The 21,280-nt window shown below is 45.9% G+C and overlaps 2 protein-coding genes across 10 annotated transcripts in view; both read right to left on the bottom strand.

Moving 5' to 3' along the window:
* Nucleotides 1-21,280, bottom strand: part of LOC308356903 (uncharacterized protein) — a gene marked incomplete at both ends in the record, with an annotated part of 118,596 nt that overhangs the window by 31,593 nt on the left and 65,723 nt on the right. For 2 of the 9 annotated variants that reach the window (XM_080826277.1, XM_080826273.1), the window contains one exon: nucleotides 5,349-5,493. In XM_080826277.1, the coding sequence (XP_080682403.1) occupies nucleotides 5,349-5,493 (145 nt within the window). Of the gene's footprint in view, nucleotides 5,689-13,207; nucleotides 13,849-21,280 lie in introns of those variants that run through there. The other 7 variants (XM_080826275.1, XM_080826282.1, XM_080826280.1 and 4 more) reach the window with 7 other exon arrangements.
* LOC308356931 (uncharacterized protein) lies at nucleotides 20,131-21,149 on the bottom strand (the record flags this gene model as incomplete). Its single annotated transcript, XM_080826325.1, has 1 exon — nucleotides 20,131-21,149. One exon carries the CDS (start codon nucleotides 21,147-21,149, stop codon nucleotides 20,499-20,501), a length of 651 nt encoding a protein of 216 aa, XP_080682451.1. The 3' UTR covers nucleotides 20,131-20,498.

The following is a 21,280-nucleotide window of genomic DNA, read 5'->3' on the forward strand; positions in this document are numbered from 1 at the left end:
GGTATTATTTCTGGATTTTTTTAGAGCACTGCAACTCTCTCTCATGGAAATTACTGTACATTGAGTGCCTCTCTGTAGTAATCCTAAGAAGTTTGGCATGCTGCCCTTTGACTATTTCACCCAAATCCTTGCATAGGTCTTCAGGCATGGGGTAACTGCTCCTTGCTATTATGAGCCCTGGGTATTAAGTTATTCCTTGTTGCTTTCCCTAAAAGTTCTGTCCACACTTTTGTAAATACTCCTTTTATTACACAGATTCAGACTGCTATCTTGTTCCTGCTGTGACGCAGTTCTTGTTATAAAAACAGGAACTTTTAAGCCTCCTATACTTCAATGCTGAAAAGGCAGTATAAAACCTACACTCTTTGATTCAGGTCTAGCTAATTAAGCATAACATTAAAACAAGAGCTTGCATCCTATAATTAGTAGTTATCAAAGAGGAACATATGGGAGGATAAAAGATTTGTTAATTCTGGTGTGTGAATAGACAGGGCTGTATTCTGTAGAACATTTCAGAGTAAGTTGAAGCTGAAAATGTCTGCCAGACATTTCTATGACATGCAAAGAATGTGATATGTAACCTGTGTTGGGGTGAACCCCATTTTATATAAACTCCTATCTGGTTTGTCTCTTACTACTTCTCTTTTAATGTTAGAGATAATAACCCTTAATTGTGCTTGTTAAAGTTTTGGGAAATATAACACAGCTAATAGATAAAACTGATATGTGTACAATTTGAATTTAAAATGTTTTTACTGTACTTCAGAACCAAAATGTATACACCCTTATGTTTCTATAAACATGATATTGTTATATATATTGTGACACATTTTCTCACCTAAGGAGGATCATTCTTACCTGAGTCTGGATGCTAAGAAGACTGAGTCTCAAAGAAATATCCTGTAAATATTCTTTTAAGTAAAACCAGGCAAGGTAATAAAGGGCCAAAGTGGGGGGAAAAATCGTCAAGAAGATGAGAAACTTCAGGAACATGAGAATTTTCATGAGACTCAAAAAATATGGAGTTTTGCTGTGAATTGTGTAAGACTGATGATTCACAGACCTCTACCCCTGAAACAAATAGTACGTTATATGTTAATAAAAAATACGGAGTTTTGGTCTAGAAATTCTAAAATTTTGAGCATCTGTTAATGAAAAGTTTTAAAATTTTTATGGAAAAGTTGCCATGGACTTCATAGATTTTGAGAAATTTGGATTTAGAAGGTATAATTAATATTCTAAAAGAGAGTTTTTATGCTTAGAGAGGAAAGGAGGAAGGAGGAGAAAGTATCTGAGCTAGGTAGAACACCCGATATTTGCACAACCAATAATGGAACTTACTGGAAGTCGAAATATAGGCAGGTGAAATTTAGATGACTTTATGATGTCATCTAACATACTTTTTTAAAAGGGACATTTGGGACATATACTAAAACTTAATTTTGAGGTATAGAGGACCGTGAAACAATTATGTAAACTTTCTTTGCTGTTTTATCAAAGACAGTAACAGTACTATCCTATGATAGTGTTCTAGAATATTTGTTGAGAGCTTACATTACGTGTCCTACCCTGTGCTAACTGTATTACTGGATTATGTCTTTATACCTTTGAAGAACATAGTGTATTGTCCCAATTTCTCAGAGAAAGCAAACTGAGGCTTGGAGAGATTAAGCAATTTTGTCCATGTCATGCAACGAATACCTAGTGCAGTCTTGATTCCATTGTAAGTAACTGTTCTTGAACATATTCTCCTGCATTTGAAGCAAGATAGCCTTTGGTATGAGGTGATAGGTAAAGACATACAGACACACATGCACACAAACATACACATGCATGCATCAGGAGAAATGGCTGTTTATTAAGAACATATGAAAACAGTGTCATGTAAGAGCATCATAATCAGTGTATACGTAGCATGAAAATATTGCTGGCCTGAAAATACATGCGTTTGGGCCTGGGTTAAAAATCACTTGACATTAAAAGTATAGATTGCTCTGGGCAGTATAGACATTTTAACGATGTTTATTCTTCCCATCCAAGAGCATGGAATGGTCTTCCATCTTTTTGTGTCTTCTTCAATTTCTTTTAGGAGTGTTCTGTAGTTCCTCGAGTACAGATCTTTAACCTCTTTGGTTAGGTTTATTCCGAGGTATCTTATGGTTTTTGGTGCTATAGTAAATGGAATCGATTCTCTAATTTGTCTTTCTGTATTTTCATTGTTAGTGTATAAGAAAGCCACTGATTTCTGGACATTGACTTTGTATCCTGCTACATTACTGAATTGCTGTATGAGTTCTAGTAGTTTGGAGGTGGAGTCTTTCGGGTTTTCCATATAAAGAATCATGTCATCTGCGAAGAGAGAGAGTTTGACTTCTTCCTTGCCAATTTGGATACCTTTTATTTCTCTTTGTTGTCTGATTGCTGTTGCTAGGACTTCTAATACTATGTTGAACAAGAGTGGTGAGAGTGGGCATCCTTGTCGTGTTCCTGATCTCAATGGGAAGGCTGCAAGCTTTTTCCCATTGAGGATGATATTTGCTGTGGGTTTTTCATAGATAGATTTGATGAAGTTCAGGAATGTTCCCTCTATCCCTATACTTTGAAGCGTTTTAATCAGGAACGGATGCTGGATTTTGTCAAAAGCTTTTTCTGCATCAATGGAGAGGATCATGTGGTTCTTCTATCTTCTCTTATTGATTTGTTCTATCACATTGATTGTTTTGCGAATGTTGAACCATCCTTGTAACCCAGGGATGAATCCTACCTGGTCATGGTGGATAATCTTTTTAATGTGCTGTTGGATCCTGTTTGCTAGGATCTTGTTGAGAATCTTAGCATCCATATTCATCAGTGATATCGGTCTGAAATTCTCCTTTTTGGTAGGGTCTTTGCCTGGTTTGGGGATCAGGGTAATGCTGGCTTCATAAAAAGAGTCTGGAAGTTTTCCTTCTGCTTCAATTTTTTGAAACAGCTTCAGGAGAATAGGTATTATTTCTTCTTTGAAAGTTTGATAGAATTCCCCAGGGAATCCGTCAGGTCCTGGGCTCTTGTTTTTTGGGAGGTTTTTGATCACTGCTTCAATCTCGTTACTAGATATCGGTCTATTCAGGTTGTCAATTTCTTCCTGGTTCAATTTTGGGAGTTTATAGTTTTCCAGGAATGCATCCATTTCATCTAGGTTGCTTAGCTTATTGGCATATAACTGTTGATAATAGCTTCTGATGATTGTTTCTACTTCCTTGGTGTTAGTTGTGATCTCTCCCTTTTCATTCATAATTTTATTAATTTGGGCTTTCTCTCTTTTCTTTTGGATTAGTGTGGCCAATGGTTTATTGATCTTATTGATTCTTTCAAAAAACCAGCTTCTAGTTTCGTTGATACATTCTACTGTATCTCTGGTTTCTACCTCGTTGATCTCTGCTCTAATCTTGATTATTTCCCTTCTTACATGTGGAGTTGGTTTGATTTGTTGTTGATTCTCCAGTTCTTTAAGATGTAGAGACAGCTGGTGTATTCTGGATTTTTCAATTTTTTTGAGGGAGGCTTGGATGGCTATGAATTTCCCCCTTAGGACCGCCTTTGCTGTATCCCAAAATTCCACCAGTATTTTTCAAAGAGCTGGAGCAAATAATACTAAAATTTGTATGGAATCAGAAGAGACCCCGAATTGCTAAGGAAATGTTGAAAAACAAAAATAAAACTGGTGGCATCACGTTACCTGATTTCAAGCTTTACTACAAAGCTGTGATCACCAAGACAGCATGGTACTGGCATAAAAACAGACACATGGACCAGTGGAACAGAGTAGCGAGCCCAGATATGGACCCTCAACTCTATGGTCAAATAATCTTTGACAAAACAGGAAAAAATATCCAGTGGAAAAAAGACAGTCTCTTCAATAAATGGTGCTGGGAAAACTGGACAGCTATATGTAGAAGAATGAAACTTGACCATTCTCTTACACCGTACACAAAGATAAACTCGAAATGGATAAAAGACCTCAACATGAGACAGGAATCCATCAGAATCCTCGAGGAGAACATAGGGAGTAACCTCTTTGATATCAGCCACAGCAACTTCTTTCAAGATATGTCTCCAAAGGCGAAGGAAACAAAGGCAAAGATGAACTTCTGGGACTTCATCAAGATAAAAAGCTTCTGCACAGCAAAAGAAACAGTCATCAAAACAAAGAGGCAACCCACGGAATGGGAGAAGATATTTGCAAATGACAGTACAGATAAAAGGTTGATATCCAGGATCTATAAAGAACTCCTCAAACTCAACACACACAAAACAGATAATCATATTAAAAAATGGGCAGAAGATATGAACAGACACTTCTCCAATGAAGACATACAAATGGCTATCAGACACATGAAAAAATGTTCATCATCACTAGCCATCAGGGAGATTCAAATCAAAACCACATTGAGATACCACCTTACACCAGTTAGAATGGCCAAAATTAGCAAGACAGGAAACAACGTGTGTTGGAGAGGATGTGGAGAAAGGGGAACCCTCTTACACTGTTGGTGGGAATGCAAACTGGTGCAGCCACTTTGGAGAACAGTGTGGAGATTCCTCAGGAAATTAAAAATAGAGCTTCCCTATGACCCTGCAATTGCACTGCTGGGTATTTACCCCAAAGATACAGATGTAGTGAAAAGAAGGGCCATCTGTACCCCAATGTTTATAGCAGCAATGGCCACGGTCGCCAAACTGTGGAAAGAACCAAGATGCCCTTCAACGGATGAATGGATAAGGAAGATGTGGTCCATATACACTATGGAGTATTATGCCTCCATCAGAAAGGACGAATACCCAACTTTTGTAGCAACATGGACAGGACTGGAAGAGATTATGCTGAGTGAAATAAGTCAAACAGAGAAAGTCAATGGTTTCACTTATTGGTGGAGCATAACAAATAATATAGAGGACAAGGGTAGATGGAGAGGAGAAGGGAGTTGAGGGAAATTGGAAGGGGAGGTGAACCATGAGAGACTATGGACTCTGAAAAACAACCTGAGGGTTTTGAGGGGGCGGGGTGGGAGGGTGGGGGAACCAGGTGGTGGGTATTAGGGAGGGCACAGATTGCATGGAGCACTGGGTGTGGTGAAAAAACAATGAATACTGTTACGCTGAAAATAAATAAAAAATTGGAAAAAAAATCACTTGACAGTTGTTTTAATCTGTCCTTTCTTAAAACTGAATGCCAACTCTGAATGCCAAATCAGAAGATGAATAGTTGGCAGCTAAGGAGTCCATTCCATAGTTACTGGTTGGCTCTAATGCATTTTATGTGACTTATGAAGATATCCATATGTCACAAAGATTTTAGGCAGAGAGACTCAGCAGCAGGAGGAGGCACAGCACATGGGGCGGGGGCAGGTGGAGATGACACAGGTGGGGCGATAGCAGGTGGTGTGGCAGGAGACCCGGCCACAGACTGGGCGCAGGCAGCAGGAGGGACAGCAGCAGGAGGGGCAGCAGCAGCTGGAGCCACAGCAGGAGGGGCGGCAGCAGCTAGAAATGCAGCAGGAGGGGCAGCAGCAGCTGGAGCCACCGCAGCTCGAGCCACAACAGGAGGGGCGGCAGCAGCTGGATACACAGCAGCTGGGGCGGCAGCAAGTGGTTCTGCAGCATGTGGTCTGGCAGCAGGTGGGGTGGCAGCAGCTGGAGCCACAGCAACTAGAACCACAGCAGGAGGGACGACAGCAGCTGGAGATGCAGCAGCAGGGCTTGCAGCAGCTGGAGCCACAACAGGAGTTGACCATGGTGTCAGAGGGTGGAGGTTCTGGGTGCGTTTCCAGGAAAGTGAAGGTCTTGAGTGTAGAAGTCTTGTGCCGTGGCCTCTTATATACTGCCCAAACAGGGTGATTTGTCAACACATCTTCCTTGTTGTTGTTTACCCAATATTTGAGTAATTATCAGATACAGTAGTGTTTGACTAATGGTTTAAATGTGTTGGAAACAAATTTTCTCTTCTAGATGTGATCAATTCTATCTGGTTTGCTTTTCCTCCTGATTCACACCCTCTGGCATCTTTTGGACCACTCTCTCCTCCTTTTCCTCCACAGAGGGCTGTTGTGTGACAGGTAGTGTTTGCAATCACATTTCTTTCTGTCCCCTATCCCTTAGCAGGATGGGATTAGGGCAATTGTATTTCTGCTCGAGCATTTCTTCCAATGATCAGTGGGGAGGCAATCTCATGTGCATAGCGTGGCATGTGGGAAGTGGCATGAGATAAGAGGAAAAGGACCTCTATTATGAGTCATTGTTGAGCAATGAGAAGGAGACAGCTCTACATGGTGTGACATTGCTGATCTCTTTGGCACTGGAATGGCTTTTCTTGGATGTTTCAAACTTTGGATCGTGTTCTTTACTCTAAAACCATGGTAGGCAATTATCCGTATGGTTCTTTTCACTACCATGTTCCATTGCTCAGAGTTGTTACTTTGCTGTCATATATATTTGTGTTGTTTTCTCCAGCTGGTCTTTAGATTATGGAAGGCATAGCCTCATTTTTTTTTAGAGTTTTTTTTTAAATTTTTATTTCTTTTTAGCGTAACAGTATTCATTGTTTTTGCACCACACCCAGTGCTCCATGCAATCCATGCCCTCCCTAATACCCACCACCTGGTTCCCCCAACCTTCCACCTCCCTATGATCCTGCAATTGCACTACTGGGTATTTACCCCAAAGATACAGATGTAGTGAAAAGAAGGGCCATCTGTACCCCAATGTTTATAGCAGCAATGGCCACGGTCGCCAAACTGTGGAAAGAACCAAGATGCCCTTCAACGGACGAATGGATAAGGAAGATGTGGTCCATATACACTACGGGGTATTATGCCTCCATCAGAAAGGATGAATACCCAACTTTTGTAGCAACATGGATGGGACTGGAAGAGATTATGCTGAGTGAAATAAGTCAAGCAGAGAGAGTCAATTATCATATGGTTTCACTTATTTATGGAGCATTACAAATAACATGGAGGACATGGGGAGATAGAGTGGAGAAGGGAGTTGAGGGAAATTGGAAGGGGAGGTGAACCATGAGAGACTATGGACTCTGAAAACATAGCCTCATTTTTATTCCTCATCCCATTCTTAATTAAAAATACTCTTCAACAGAGCAGATAAAATGTTGGCTAATTACAATGTGCCTCTCCTCAGAACTTACCTCTGTAGCACAGGGGTTTTTTTGGATCCATTTGAAATGTGAATGAATTTTAGTCAATTTAACTTCATTTAGTTACTATTTCTACTTATCCTTTATTTAGTGATAGTCTAACTTGAACATGCATCAGATCATCCAAAGGGCTTATTAATGTGGTTGGGACAATTCTCAGAGGTTCTGACTACAGGGTGGAACCTAAGGTTTTTCTGACCAGTACCCAGATGATATTGATGCTGAAGGACCCAAGGACCCTTAGAGACCTATTCCTTTATTCTGTTCATTCAAGCTTTGAGGAAGTACCTCTATCAAACTCCTGCTTGTTTATAAGGCAGATTTGTTGAGTGAATAATCTTGAGATACATATGTTGCCAGTGATTGGGGTTATACATGTGATTTAGAATTTGCTCCCCAGGAATTTACAGATAACTGTGATGATCACATACATGCATGTGTGTGTGTGTGCACATGAACACACATGCTTGCACATCAAAGGAGTGCAACATCAAAGGAGTATAATTTAACTAAAAGAGTGGTGTCTAAGACGAATTAACCAAGGTGACAGTTTGGTAAAGACACAGATTAATTTTTTTATGATTAAAATTCTTTTTTTAAATTCTATTTATTTATTTATTTATTATTTTTATTAACATATAATGTATTATTTGCCCCAGGGGTGCAGGTCTGTGAATTGCCAGGCTTACACATTTCACAGCACTCACCATATTACATACCCTCCCCAATGTCCACAACCCAACCACCCTCTCCATAACCGCCTCCCCCAGCAACCCTGTTTGTTTTGTGAGATTAAGAGTCTCTCATGGTTTATCTCCCTCCCTATCCCATCTTGTTTCATTTTTTCCTTCCTTATCCCTCACAACTCCCCACCCTGCCTCTAAAATTCCTCATATCAGAGAGGTCATATGATAATTGTCTTTCTCTGACTGACTGACTTCACTCAGCATAATACCCTCTAGTTCCATCCACGCCATTGCAAATGGCAAGATTTCATTTCTTTTGATGGCTGCATAGCATTCCATTGTGTGTGTGTGTGTGTGTGTGTGTGTGTGTGTGTATCACATCTTCTTAATCCACTCATCTGTTGATGGACATCTAGGTTCTTTCCATAGTTTGGCTATTGTGGACATTGCTGCTATAAACATTCAGGTGTACGTGCCCCTTCGGATCACTACATTTGTATCTTTAGGGTAAATACCCAGTAGTGCAATTGCTGGGTCATAGGGTAGCTCTCTTTTCAACTTTTCAAGGAACCTCCATGCTGTTTTCCAGAGTGGCTGCACCAGCTTGCATTCCCACCAACAGTGTAGGAGGGTTCCCCTTTCTCCACATCTTTACCAGCATCTATCATTCCTGACTTGTTAATTTTAGCCATTCTGACTGGTGTGAGGTGATATCTCATTGTGGTTTTGATTTGTATTTCGCTGATGCTGAGTGATGTGGAGCAGTTTTTCATGTGTCTGTTGGCCATCTGGATGTCTTTCTTGCAGAAATATCTGTTCATGTCCTCTGCCCATTTCTTGGTTGGATTATTTGTTCTTTGGGTGTTGAATTTGATAAATTCTTTATAGATTTTGGATACTAGCCCTTTATCTGATATGTCACTTGCAAATATCTTCTTCTGTTCACTGACATCCAACTCTTGGCCACAAGTTTACCAATAACATAGTCAAATAACATATTTTTTATGTTGTATGTCTTGTATACTGTATTCTAAGAATAGAGTAGGCCAGCAAAAAGAAAGTTATTAATAAAACCATAAGGAAAAATTTTAGAATACTGTACTGTATTTATATTAAAAAATCCACCTATAAATGGACTCAAGTGGTACAAACCTGTATCATTCAAGGGTCAAATATAGGTTCAATCAATGCTTAATCTAGTATTCCTTTCTTAAATTGTAAATAGAGCAAGCACTTCAATTCACACTGAATTTATAAAAACTCTTATTATGAAAAACACATATACTGCATAGTGTATAAAATACACATGTGTAATATAATAATTTTGACACAAACCCTCTATACCTAATGCCCAAGACATGAAATAGAATGCTGCCTTCATCAATATAGCCCTTGATATGTTTTTTCTGGACCATATCTCCCTCTTTCCACCCTATAGGTGATCACTAACCAGATTTTTATATTATCTTTTTGTTAATTTTCTTCATGATTTTACCACTTGGGTATACATCCCTAAACAATATAGTTTAGTTTTACATGTTTTCAAATTTTAAATAAAGGAATATTGATTCTTTCAATATTATGCAAAAATTTTGAGGCAGACTCCAAGAAGGCCCAATGCTTTCCACCTCTTGATGTTCATGGTCTCATGTATTTCCCTACGCTCGAGTAACTTGCTTCTAAACCACAGCAGATGGCAACATCAAGGGGTTGAGTTATAAAAGACTGTGACTTTCATCTCAAAGCCAACCGTTTTCGCTCTCTTACTGGCTTTGATGAAGCCAGGTGCAATGTGGGAGAGATCCTTGTGACAGAAAACTGAGTACAGTCTCCATTCAACAGCCAGCAAGGAAGCAAGGTCCCCACTCTAGTGGCCTTCCAGGAACTGAATCCTGCTGGTGTCTATGTAAGTGAAGTGAGAAGTAACTTCTTTCCCAGTCGAGACCACACTTGAGACCTTAGTGCCAGCTAACTAGTTGAAGATACCCATCTGAGAACCCATCTGAACAGCATCAGGATTCCTGATCCACAGAAACTGTGAGGTAATAAATACATGTCATTTTAGGTGGCTAAATATTGAGGTAATGTTACATAGTGATGAATATCCAGCACAGATTTACCTAGTACACTCTACATACAGCTGAGGAGAAGATTTCAAAAGGTTTAGAGATGTGGAAACACATAGTCACAAACCTGGAAAGGCCAACTGGCTGAATAGGACCCCGAGTAGGTCTCAGGGGCACTCTCTTTACTGAGGTAATAAGGAATCATTAGCTATGGGAGTCAGCAGCATCACTGAGTAAATAGTTCCTATTCCTTGAATTCAGAGTCTGTGATAGGGAATACCGTCAGAGAACTGACCTCCTAGGAATAATGGGGATGATATATCTCTGAAGAGTAGAGTCCAGTGCCAGCATTTAATTCAAGGAAGTAATGTGGATATAATGATGTGATTGTCAGCAAGCTTGGAATGACAAAGGGGGGCAGAATGGGTGTGAACCTCAGGGATCTATCAGTGTGAGTAAAAGAGTATGGTGTCCCTAAGAATAGGATATAGGCAGTTAAGTAGGTTATAGGTATACCTGTACATTAAGCTCTGTGGAATTAGGGAATAAATGAACGAAAAGCTGAGGTTAGTGATTCTGAAGGAAACTCATGATCCATTTTACAGTATGCAGACTGAGTCAGTTCTCAGACTAGAACCCACAGACCAATCAAACCAGAGGCCAGTCCTCTAGGATAAAAGGAAACAACAAGTGTGTATACTAGAAATTTCCTTAGAACATTCCAAATGAATATATTTATAGGGAAAGCTGGAGTACTCATCCATTTGCATGCAACTGAATAAGGGATCTGAGATGACCAGGAAAGATAATTACAAAATGCTGGTATAGCACCATTAGAATACAATAATCTAGATGCCAGGAATATAGGAGTTCCCAGTCATCTCAGTTCCAAGTATTCCATTTATGGGAATTGTTACCTCATTTATCCATTATTATACACTCTGTGTATTTAGGGGTCGTGTCTCCAAGAGAGGAAAGCTAGCTTGAGGGGAACATGGTCAAATGTGGTTGGTATGAAAACTCTGGGTGGCACCTTATCCCTTTGGGTTTCTAGTGTCAGGAAATCATCAAGCACAGAAGGGAGCTCTGGGAGCCATTAGGAAGATGTTTAGCATTGAGCGGATCCACAGGGGCATTCTTGGTATTGCTATTCCCAGAACCAACTGCCGATGAGCAAGTAGTGTAGCCTGAAGAGGACATAGGAATCATGGGCTCGGCACTCTCAGGGATGGGGTTTGAGGTCAGTGTCCCAGGCAAGTCAGCTAAAGGAGCAGAGGAGCCACCCTCTAACTCCCTGTCTTGTAAGTTTTTGTAGAAGTGGTGGCAGACCCCATGGAGCGAGGTTAATGAGAGCAAACCATAGACATGAGCAGAGGCAGGGGTAGATATGGATATTCATTCGGGTGTCTTTTGCCTTAAATGCCCTGATCCGCACGCTAGTGCAGAGTATGGTGCTACTCGTGGCTCCCGCTGTTCACCCACACTGTTCTTCAGGGAATTGTGTCGACCTAGGGGTGGACCACAGCTGGGCATCTGGACCCTCCCTTCTTTCTACGCACCAGGGGTTGTCCACGGCTAGTGATAGGTGATGTAGGAGTACATAGGCTCAGCCCACTTGCCTCTAAGAGGAGCAGTCCCCTACCCCAGTCCACACCCCTCATCTGTGGGGTCGGCAAGTGGGCGTGGAATTGGACGGAAACCACATTTTGCATTCGTTCCTTTTAGACCCCTAATTTGTCTCCCTCCATTTCTTTTCTTTTCTTTTTTTTAAAATGATTTTATTTACTTTTTTGAGAGAGAAACAGTGAGAGAGAGCATGAGAGGCGAGAAGTTCAGAGGGAGAGGCAGACTTCCCATGGAGCTGGGAGCCCGATGCGGGACTCGATCCTGGGACTCCGGGACCATGACCTGAGCCGAAGACAGTTGCTTAACCAACTGAGCCACCCAGGCGCCCTCTCCCTCTGTTTCTCACGGATTTCTCCCGAGAGGTCTTCCTTGCACATCGTGTTTTAGTCTCTGGTTTTTTGAGTGCGGTGTAAGCATCGCAGATGGGGACCGTTCCCCTGAAACAGGCCTCCTCTAGGGAGACAGCTCCTAACATGGTGGTCTGAGTTCCTCATGGGAGCGTGTCCTGTCCCTCAGGGGCGGAGAATGATACTTTAGGAACTGGAGACCCATAGTCTAAGACCAAGTGTGCAAATACTGTAGGAAGAAACAGCATATAGTGAAAAGATCAAGTGCTTCCGTGGAGAATAATGTTCAGGGGTGGCCTGCCACCACGGTTACCGTGCCTGTTGTATGGAAATGTTTCGAAGGCCCTGATCCTGAGCTCCGGAAGGCTGGCGTTAGGGTGATGTCAGGAGCAGGCTCCAAAAACAGAGGTCTGAGAGCAAGTAGTTTGTTTGGGAGGTGATCTCAAGAAGCGCCGTAGGGAACGTGAGAAGTGATCCAGGGAAGGGATGGAAGCCAATCCAGAATGATTTCCAGAGCAGGTAAGCCCTGTAGGTGGCTGAGGTGCAGTCCTGGCTGAGGACCCCTGGTCTCACACCCCCCACTCGAGGGGAAAGGGGCTAGAGCACTTCATCCACCAAGTGCTGCCCACTGGTTGAGGACTTCTCCTAGAGACTTCCTCTCCCTAGCTGTGGCCTGCCAAGAATTTCCTCCCTCATCTAGACAAAGGGCTCAGCAGAGAGCAGCGGGTGCTTGCTATAAACCACCAGTGTCGATGTCAGCGTGGAGAGTGCTGAGGGGATAGAGGTGGAAATCCTAAAGTCCTCTGCAGTGGACTCCCCTTTCTGCAGGGAGCACCAGAAATACAACCGACCCGCTAAGGGTAACAGTTCACGAGGGAAAAATAATGAGACACAAGGCCCTTCGATCTGTATGCCTGGAGACGTTCAGGTTTATTTGAGGTATAGGAGCATCTCTATATGAGGAAACCTGGCAGGAAAGAAGAGTGTGAGTGGGATGACACGCTGGCTGAGAGGTTTCAGAGAAAATGCAAGCTCCGTATTCCCTTGGGAGGGAGCTAGTAAGGAGGAGGCGGGGAGGAGGGTGTTGTTGGTGGGGGAGTGCATTTGGAGGCCACGTCTGTTGACAGGGCGGCCGGAACTGAGGCTTGACAGTTGTCCTGTCACGATTCCGCGCACAGTGGGACTACCTGAGGAAGATTGGTTGATGAAAGTCAGCGGGGTGCCGGCCAGGATCCTCAGCAGCAGAAGCCACTAGAGCAGGTTGGGGAGCAGCAGGTGGTCTAGCAACAGCTGGGGCGGCAGCAGCTGGACACACAGCAGCTGGGGCGGCAGCAGGTGGTCCTGCAGCAGGTGGTCTGGCAGCAGGTGGGGCGGCAGCAGCTGGACACACAGCAGCTGGGTCTGCAGCAGCTGGAGCCGCAGCAGGAGGGGCGGCAGCAGCTGGACACACAGCAGCTGGGGCGGCAGCAGGTGGTCCTGCAGCAGGTAGTCTGGCAGCAGGTGGGGCGGCAGCAGCTAGAGGTGCAGCAGCTGGGCCTGCAGCAGCTGGAGCCACAGCAGCTGGAACCACAGCAGGAGGGGCGGCAGCAGCTAGAGATGCAGCAGCTGGGCCTGCAGCAGCTGGAGCCACAGCAGCTGGAGCCACAGCAGGAGGGGCGGCAGCAGCTGGACACACAGCAGCTGGGGCGGCAGCAGGTGGTCCTGCAGCAGGTGGTCTGACAGCAGGTGGGGCGGCAGCAGCTGGAGCCGCAGCAGCTGGGCCTGCAGCAGCTGGAGCCGCAGCAGGAGGGGCGGCAGCAGCTGGACACACAGCAGCTGGGGCGGCAGCAGGTGGTCCTGCAGCAGGTGGTCTGGCAGCAGCTGGGGCGGCAGCAGGACTCCTCGCCACAGCCCTGGTCAGAGCAGACGGAGCCACAACAGGAGTTGACCATGGTGTCAGAGGCTGGAGGTTCTGGGTGGGTTTCCAGGAAAGCGAAGGTCTTGAGTGTGGAAGTGTCTGTCCTCGTGCCATGGCCTCTATATACTGCCCAAACCGGGTGATTTGTCAACCCGTCTTCCTTGTTGTTGTTTACCCATTATTTAAGTAATTATCAGATGCACAGTAGTGTTTGTCTATGTAATGGTTTAAGCTCGTGGGACACAAATTTTCCTTTCTAGATGGGATCAATTCTGTCAGGTCTGCTTTTCCTCCTGACTCACACCACTGGCATCTTCTGGACCACTGTCTTCTCCCCTTCCTCTGCAGAGGGCTGTTACCTGATAGGTGGCATTTGCAATTACATTCTTCCCCTCCCCTCGTGTATCCCCTAGCGGGATGGGATCAGGGCCAACCTATCTCTGGCCGTGCATTTCTTCCAATGGTCAGTGGGGAGGGAACTCCATGTGCATAGGGTGGCATGTGGGAAGGGGCATGAGACAAGAGGAAAAGGCCCTGTAGTATGGGTCACTGTTGAGCAATGAGGAAGGGGACAGCTGTCTATGTGTGTGTGACGTTGTTGACCCCTGCCACGGGAATGGGTTTTCTGGGGGGTGTTTCTGTCTCTGGGTCACGTTGTCTACCCTAAAACCGTGGCAGGCCACTATCTGAATGGGTCCCGCCACTGCCCTGATTCGTAGTTCCGGAAGGGTTAAGTTTGCGGTCACATATCTTTGTGTTGCCTTTCTCTGGATGGTCTTTAGATTCTGAAAGACTTAGCCTCACCTTCATTCTTATGTCGTTCATATTTAAAAATACTCTTCAATGGAACAGAAAGGAAATGTAGCAAAATCCGAATGTGCCTCTCCTCAGAATTTATCCCCAGACCTGGGAAAGGTACAGCACATTTTTTTTTTTTTTTTTTGTGGGGAGGTGGCGTGTCCACTGGAAATCGGAATGGATGTTAGTCAAGGTAACTTTGTTCAGTTACTGTTTCTCCTGCTCTACTTAGCGATAGTCCAACGTCGGGATGCGGCAGTCATCCGAAGGGCCTGTTAAATATGTCGGGACACATCCTCCAGGTTCTGATGACATGGGGAGCCTGAGGTTTGGCATTTCTGACAAGTACCCAGGTGATGTTGATGTTGAAGTCCCAGGGACCATCCTTAGAGACGTACCCCTTTATTCTGTTCGTTCATGCTTTGAGCAGGTGCCTCTGTCAGGTTCCTCACCACTGCTTTTCGATTAGAGGAAGCACCCCCCACCTCACACACACACACAACTGCAATATGCCATGCAAAGAACCAGAAGAGCTCATAGTAGTGTCATTTAACTAAGTTTAAGGCAAAGTGGCCAAGATGACAATTTGTTAAGAACAGAGATTTAGTCATAAAGAAGTCATGTCGTCACTCTTTCTTGTTTGCCTTTTATGATTGATTTTCTGTTTTTGGTGGACTTTACACACAGTGAAGTTAAAAAAATCCTGTGTGTAGTCGTCCATAGTGGTGAATTTTGATACACAGAAGCCTATCCGAGTAATCCCCGCATCTATCGGGATAGAACATTTCCATTATACTGGACGGGCCCCACCTGCCCTTTAATAACGTCCTCCCAGTCACAGAGGTGATTGCTGTTTCAGTAGGTTTTCTTTTACCATGGATCTCTTTTGATCTGGAACATCAAACAGACACTACACGTAGGTCTAGTGTGCGTGCGTGTGTGTGTGGGTGTGTGTGTGTGTACATACTATTCATATAGTCTGTAGAATTTCTCTTTGGTTGGGCACCATTGACTTGGCTTCTGCCTGTAAGAATCACTAATGTTGATGCACATATATCACTAGTTCAGTCGGCGCCGTCCTAGTGACGTACCAAGACTCCTTTGAAGTCATAGCTTTAAATTTCATAGTAGGGAGACCATCCGTCCCTAAAGGTAAGCTTTCATTTAAAATCTTAAATAGAGTATGGATTTCAGTTCACCCTAATTTTTTAAACAAATCTTTCATCTGATGGAAAATGCATAGAACTGAAAAACATGTGGCCTATACGAGCATAAGATACAAAACAGTTATGGAGCAAATACTTGTATAGCCAAAGCTTGAGTCCCGAAATAGAACTCTGTTGCCACCAAGAAGGCTCTTGACATGTCCTTTGTTGACCAGAGTCGTTTTTCCCATGCTACAGATGATTACCGTGCTGATTTTTCAAGTAACATTTTCATTTATTTTCCTTATGGTCTTATTAGGTGGGTATGCACACCTAAACAACATAGTTTGATTTTTATATGTTTCTGATTTTTCAAAAGAGAATTCTGATTTGATTCTTTCACTCAGTATTATGGAAGAGTTCTGGTCGGCAGACTCCAAGATGGCCTTCAAGATGCTATCCACCACTTGGTGTTCACGGTCTCCTGTATTTCCCTCCTGTCAAGTAACGTGCTTCTAAACCATGGCAGATGGCACCATCAAGGGGCTGAGTTTCCAAGGGCTGTGGCTTTCATCTCAAAGCCAACCCCTTCTCTCTCTCTCTCTCTCTCTCTCTCTCTCTCTCTCTGTCTCTGGCTTTGATGAAGCCTGGTACAATGTGGGAGAGATCCTTGCAGCAGAGAACTGAGCACAGTCCCCATTCACCATCCAGCAAGGAAGCAGGGTCCCTACTCTAGCGGCCCTCAAGGAACTGAATCCCGCCAGGGAGCATGTAAGTGAAGTGAGAAGTGGCTTCTTCCCCAGTGGAGCCCTCACCTGAGACCCCAGTGCCAGGCAGCACCTTGCGTGCAGCCCTGGGAAACCCGGTGAAATGGAGGGTCTAGGTGGGCCGTACCTACCGAGATATCGGATCCACAGAAACTGAGATCGTAAATGAGTGTCACTTGAAACTGCTAAATTTTGCGGTAGTACTGTGTAAGAACGGATAAGCAGAACAAATTCATCTAGGACGACTGCTCACACAGGTGAGAAAGGAGGAATTAAAAAGTGCAGAGAAGGGGCACCTGGAAGGCTCAGTGTGTTAAGCCTCTGTCTTTGGCTCAGGTCACGATCTCGGGGTCCTGGGATCAAGCCCCGCATCGGGCTCTCTGCTCAGCAGGAAGCCTGCTTCCCTCTCTCTCTGCCTGGTTCTCTGCCTACTTGTGATCTCTCTCTGTCTCTCTCTGTCTCTGTCTCTGTCTCTGTCTGTCTCTCTCAGTCTGTCTAATAAATAAATAAATAAAAAATCTTAAAAGGGAAAAGAAAAAAAAAAAGGAACCATGCGGAGAATGAGAAGTGCTAAAACTGATGTGGTCCTAAAGCCAGAAAGTCCAAACGGCCTCGATTCCCTAGGAGAGATCTGGGGGCACTCTTGTTTACTCAGCTATCCAGGAGTCATCAAGTATCGGTGTCAGCAGGTCACTGAGGTAGTACTGCCCATTCTCTGAAGTCAGAGGTTGTGTTGGGATTGCTGGGACCAGGAATATGCTCCCTAGGAATAATGGGAGGATAATATCCCTGAATGGCCGAGTCCAGATGGCAGCATTTAACTCTAGGAAGTAATGTGTGTATTATTATGTGATGGCCAACCAGATTGGAATGCCAAGGGTCAGAATGATGTGAAACCCTCAGAGACCTAACGATATGGATCATAGAGCATGGTGTCCCTCATAAGGGGATATGGGCAGCCGGGGGCTGGGGAGGTGGACGTGGCTCCTGGGGAGCTCAGTCGGTTCAGCTTCTGCCTTTGGCTCAGGTCATGGTCCTGAAGGGTTGGGATGGAGTCCCGCATCGGGCTCCCTGCTCAGATGAGAGTCTGCTTCTCCATCAGCCCCTCACCCTGACTGAGCTTGGTCTCTCTCCATCTCTGTCTCTGTCTCTCTTTCTCCCCCTGAAACAGTCCAACAAGGATATAGGTAGCCAAATACAGTGCACCTTGGGGTGTGTGTGTGTGTGTGTGTGTGTGTGTGTCCTTAAAAGAGCTTAAGAATACAGGAACAAAGGCCGAGGTTCTTGATCCCAATGGAAGGTCATGATCCCTGACATAGTTTGAGGACCCCAGGCTGTTCTCAGACCCATTAACTCATCAATGGAGAGACCAGTCTTTTTGGATGAAGGACCACAGGAAGTGTGTATCATAGAATTTCCTTAGTCCTTGCCCAGCAATCTATAGCCATTGACCCATGGGAATCTGGAATACTCATATGTTGGCAGGCTTTCGGACATGGGACCTGCGTTGAACTGGACTGCAGGATATCCAAAACCTTTCATGGCCCCTGTATGAATAAACGGATCTAGAGGTTAGAGTGCAAGGAGAAGTTTGCGCATCATCTTCATCCCGGTGATCCATTTGGGGGAATTTGTGCCTCCTTCTCCTCTAAGTGTAGGCTGTGTGCATCTAGGGGTCGTGTCTCCAAGAGAGGAAAGCTAGCTTGAGGGGAACATGGTCAAATGTGATTGGTATGAAAACTCTGGGTGGCACCTTATCCCTTTGGGTTTCTAGTGTCAGGAAATCATCAAGCACAGAAGGGAGCTCTGGGAGCCATTAGGAAGATGTTTAGCATTGAGCGGATCCACAGGGGCATTCTTGGTATTGCTATTCCCAGAACCAACTGCCGATGAGCAAGTAGTGTAGCCTGAAGAGGACATAGGAATCATGGGCTCGGCACTCTCAGGGATGGGGTTTGAGGTCAGTGTCCCAGGCAAGTCAGCTAAAGGAGCAGAGGAGCCACCCTCTAACTCCCTGTCTTGTAAGTTTTTGTAGAAGTGGTGGCAGACCCCATGGAGCGAGGTTAATGAGAGCAAACCATAGACATGAGCAGAGGCAGGGGTAGATATGGATATTCATTCGGGTGTCTTTTGCCTTAAATGCCCTGATCCGCACGCTAGTGCAGAGTATGGTGCTACTCGTGGCTCCCGCTGTTCACCCACACTGTTCTTCAGGGAATTGTGTCGACCTAGGGGTGGACCACAGCTGGGCATCTGGACCCTCCCTTCTTTCTACGCACCAGGGGTTGTCCACGGCTAGTGATAGGTGATGTAGGAGTACATAGGCTCAGCCCACTTGCCTCTAAGAGGAGCAGTCCCCTACCCCAGTCCACACCCCTCATCTGTGGGGTCGGCAAGTGGGCGTGGAATTGGACGGAAACCACATTTTGCATTCGTTCCTTTTAGACCCCTAATTTGTCTCCCTCCATTTCTTTTCTTTTCTTTTTTTAAAAATGATTTTATTTACTTTTTTGAGAGAGAAACAGTGAGAGAGAGCATGAGAGGCGAGAAGTTCAGAGGGAGAGGCAGACTTCCCATGGAGCTGGGAGCCCGATGCGGGACTCGATCCTGGGACTCCGGGACCATGACCTGAGTCGAAGACAGTTGCTTAACCAACTGAGCCACCCAGGCGCCCTCTCCCTCTGTTTCTCACGGATTTCTCCCGAGAGGTCTTCCTTGCACATCGTGTTTTAGTCTCTGGTTTTTTTGAGTGCGGTGTAAGCATCGCAGATGGGGACCGTTCCCCTGAAACAGGCCTCCTCTAGGGAGACAGCTCCTAACATGGTGGTCTGAGTTCCTCATGGGAGCGTGTCCTGTCCCTCAGGGGCGGAGAATGATACTTTAGGAACTGGAGACCCATAGTCTAAGACCAAGTGTGCAAATACTGTAGGAAGAAACAGCATATAGTGAAAAGATCAAGTGCTTCCGTGGAGAATAATGTTCAGGGGTGGCCTGCCACCACGGTTACCGTGCCTGTTGTATGGAAATGTTTCGAAGGCCCTGATCCTGAGCTCCGGAAGGCTGGCGTTAGGGTGATGTCAGGAGCAGGCTCCAAAAACAGAGGTCTGAGAGCAAGTAGTTTGTTTGGGAGGTGATCTCAAGAAGCGCCGTAGGGAACGTGAGAAGTGATCCAGGGAAGGGATGGAAGCCAATCCAGAATGATTTCCAGAGCAGGTAAGCCCTGTAGGTGGCTGAGGTGCAGTCCTGGCTGAGGACCCCTGGTCTCACACCCCCCACTCGAGGGGAAAGGGGCTAGAGCACTTCATCCACCAAGTGCTGCCCACTGGTTGAGGACTTCTCCTAGAGACTTCCTCTCCCTAGCTGTGGCCTGCCAAGAATTTCCTCCCTCATCTAGACAAAGGGCTCAGCAGAGAGCAGCGGGTGCTTGCTATAAACCACCAGTGTCGATGTCAGCGTGGAGAGTGCTGAGGGGATAGAGGTGGAAATCCTAAAGTCCTCTGCAGTGGACTCCCCTTTCTGCAGGGAGCACCAGAAATACAACCGACCCGCTAAGGGTAACAGTTCACGAGGGAAAAATAATGAGACACAAGGCCCTTCGATCTGTATGCCTGGAGACGTTCAGGTTTATTTGAGGTATAGGAGCATCTCTATATGAGGAAACCTGGCAGGAAAGAAGAGTGTGAGTGGGATGACACGCTGGCTGAGAGGTTTCAGAGAAAATGCAAGCTCCGTATTCCCTTGGGAGGGAGCTAGTAAGGAGGAGGCGGGGAGGAGGGTGTTGTTGGTGGGGGAGTGCATTTGGAGGCCACGTCTGTTGACAGGGCGGCCGGAACTGAGGCTTGACAGTTGTCCTGTCACGATTCCGCGCACAGTGGGACTACCTGAGGAAGATTGGTTGATGAAAGTCAGCGGGGTGCCGGCCAGGATCCTCAGCAGCAGAAGCCACTAGAGCAGGTTGGGGAGCAGCAGGTGGTCTAGCAACAGCTGGGGCGGCAGCAGCTGGACACACAGCAGCTGGGGCGGCAGCAGGTGGTCCTGCAGCAGGTGGTCTGGCAGCAGGTGGGGCGGCAGCAGCTGGACACACAGCAGCTGGGTCTGCAGCAGCTGGAGCCGCAGCAGGAGGGGCGGCAGCAGCTGGACACACAGCAGCTGGGGCGGCAGCAGGTGGTCCTGCAGCAGGTAGTCTGGCAGCAGGTGGGGCGGCAGCAGCTAGAGGTGCAGCAGCTGGGCCTGCAGCAGCTGGAGCCACAGCAGCTGGAACCACAGCAGGAGGGGCGGCAGCAGCTAGAGATGCAGCAGCTGGGCCTGCAGCAGCTGGAGCCACAGCAGCTGGAGCCACAGCAGGAGGGGCGGCAGCAGCTGGACACACAGCAGCTGGGGCGGCAGCAGGTGGTCCTGCAGCAGGTGGTCTGACAGCAGGTGGGGCGGCAGCAGCTGGAGCCGCAGCAGCTGGGCCTGCAGCAGCTGGAGCCGCAGCAGGAGGGGCGGCAGCAGCTGGACACACAGCAGCTGGGGCGGCAGCAGGTGGTCCTGCAGCAGGTGGTCTGGCAGCAGCTGGGGCGGCAGCAGGACTCCTCGCCACAGCCCTGGTCAGAGCAGACGGAGCCACAACAGGAGTTGACCATGGTGTCAGAGGCTGGAGGTTCTGGGTGGGTTTCCAGGAAAGCGAAGGTCTTGAGTGTGGAAGTGTCTGTCCTCGTGCCATGGCCTCTATATACTGCCCAAACCGGGTGATTTGTCAACCCGTCTTCCTTGT

This window comes from Martes martes, assembly GCF_963455335.1.
Source record: "Martes martes genome assembly, chromosome: 16".
In the NCBI taxonomy this organism is placed as follows: domain Eukaryota; kingdom Metazoa; phylum Chordata; class Mammalia; order Carnivora; family Mustelidae; genus Martes; species Martes martes.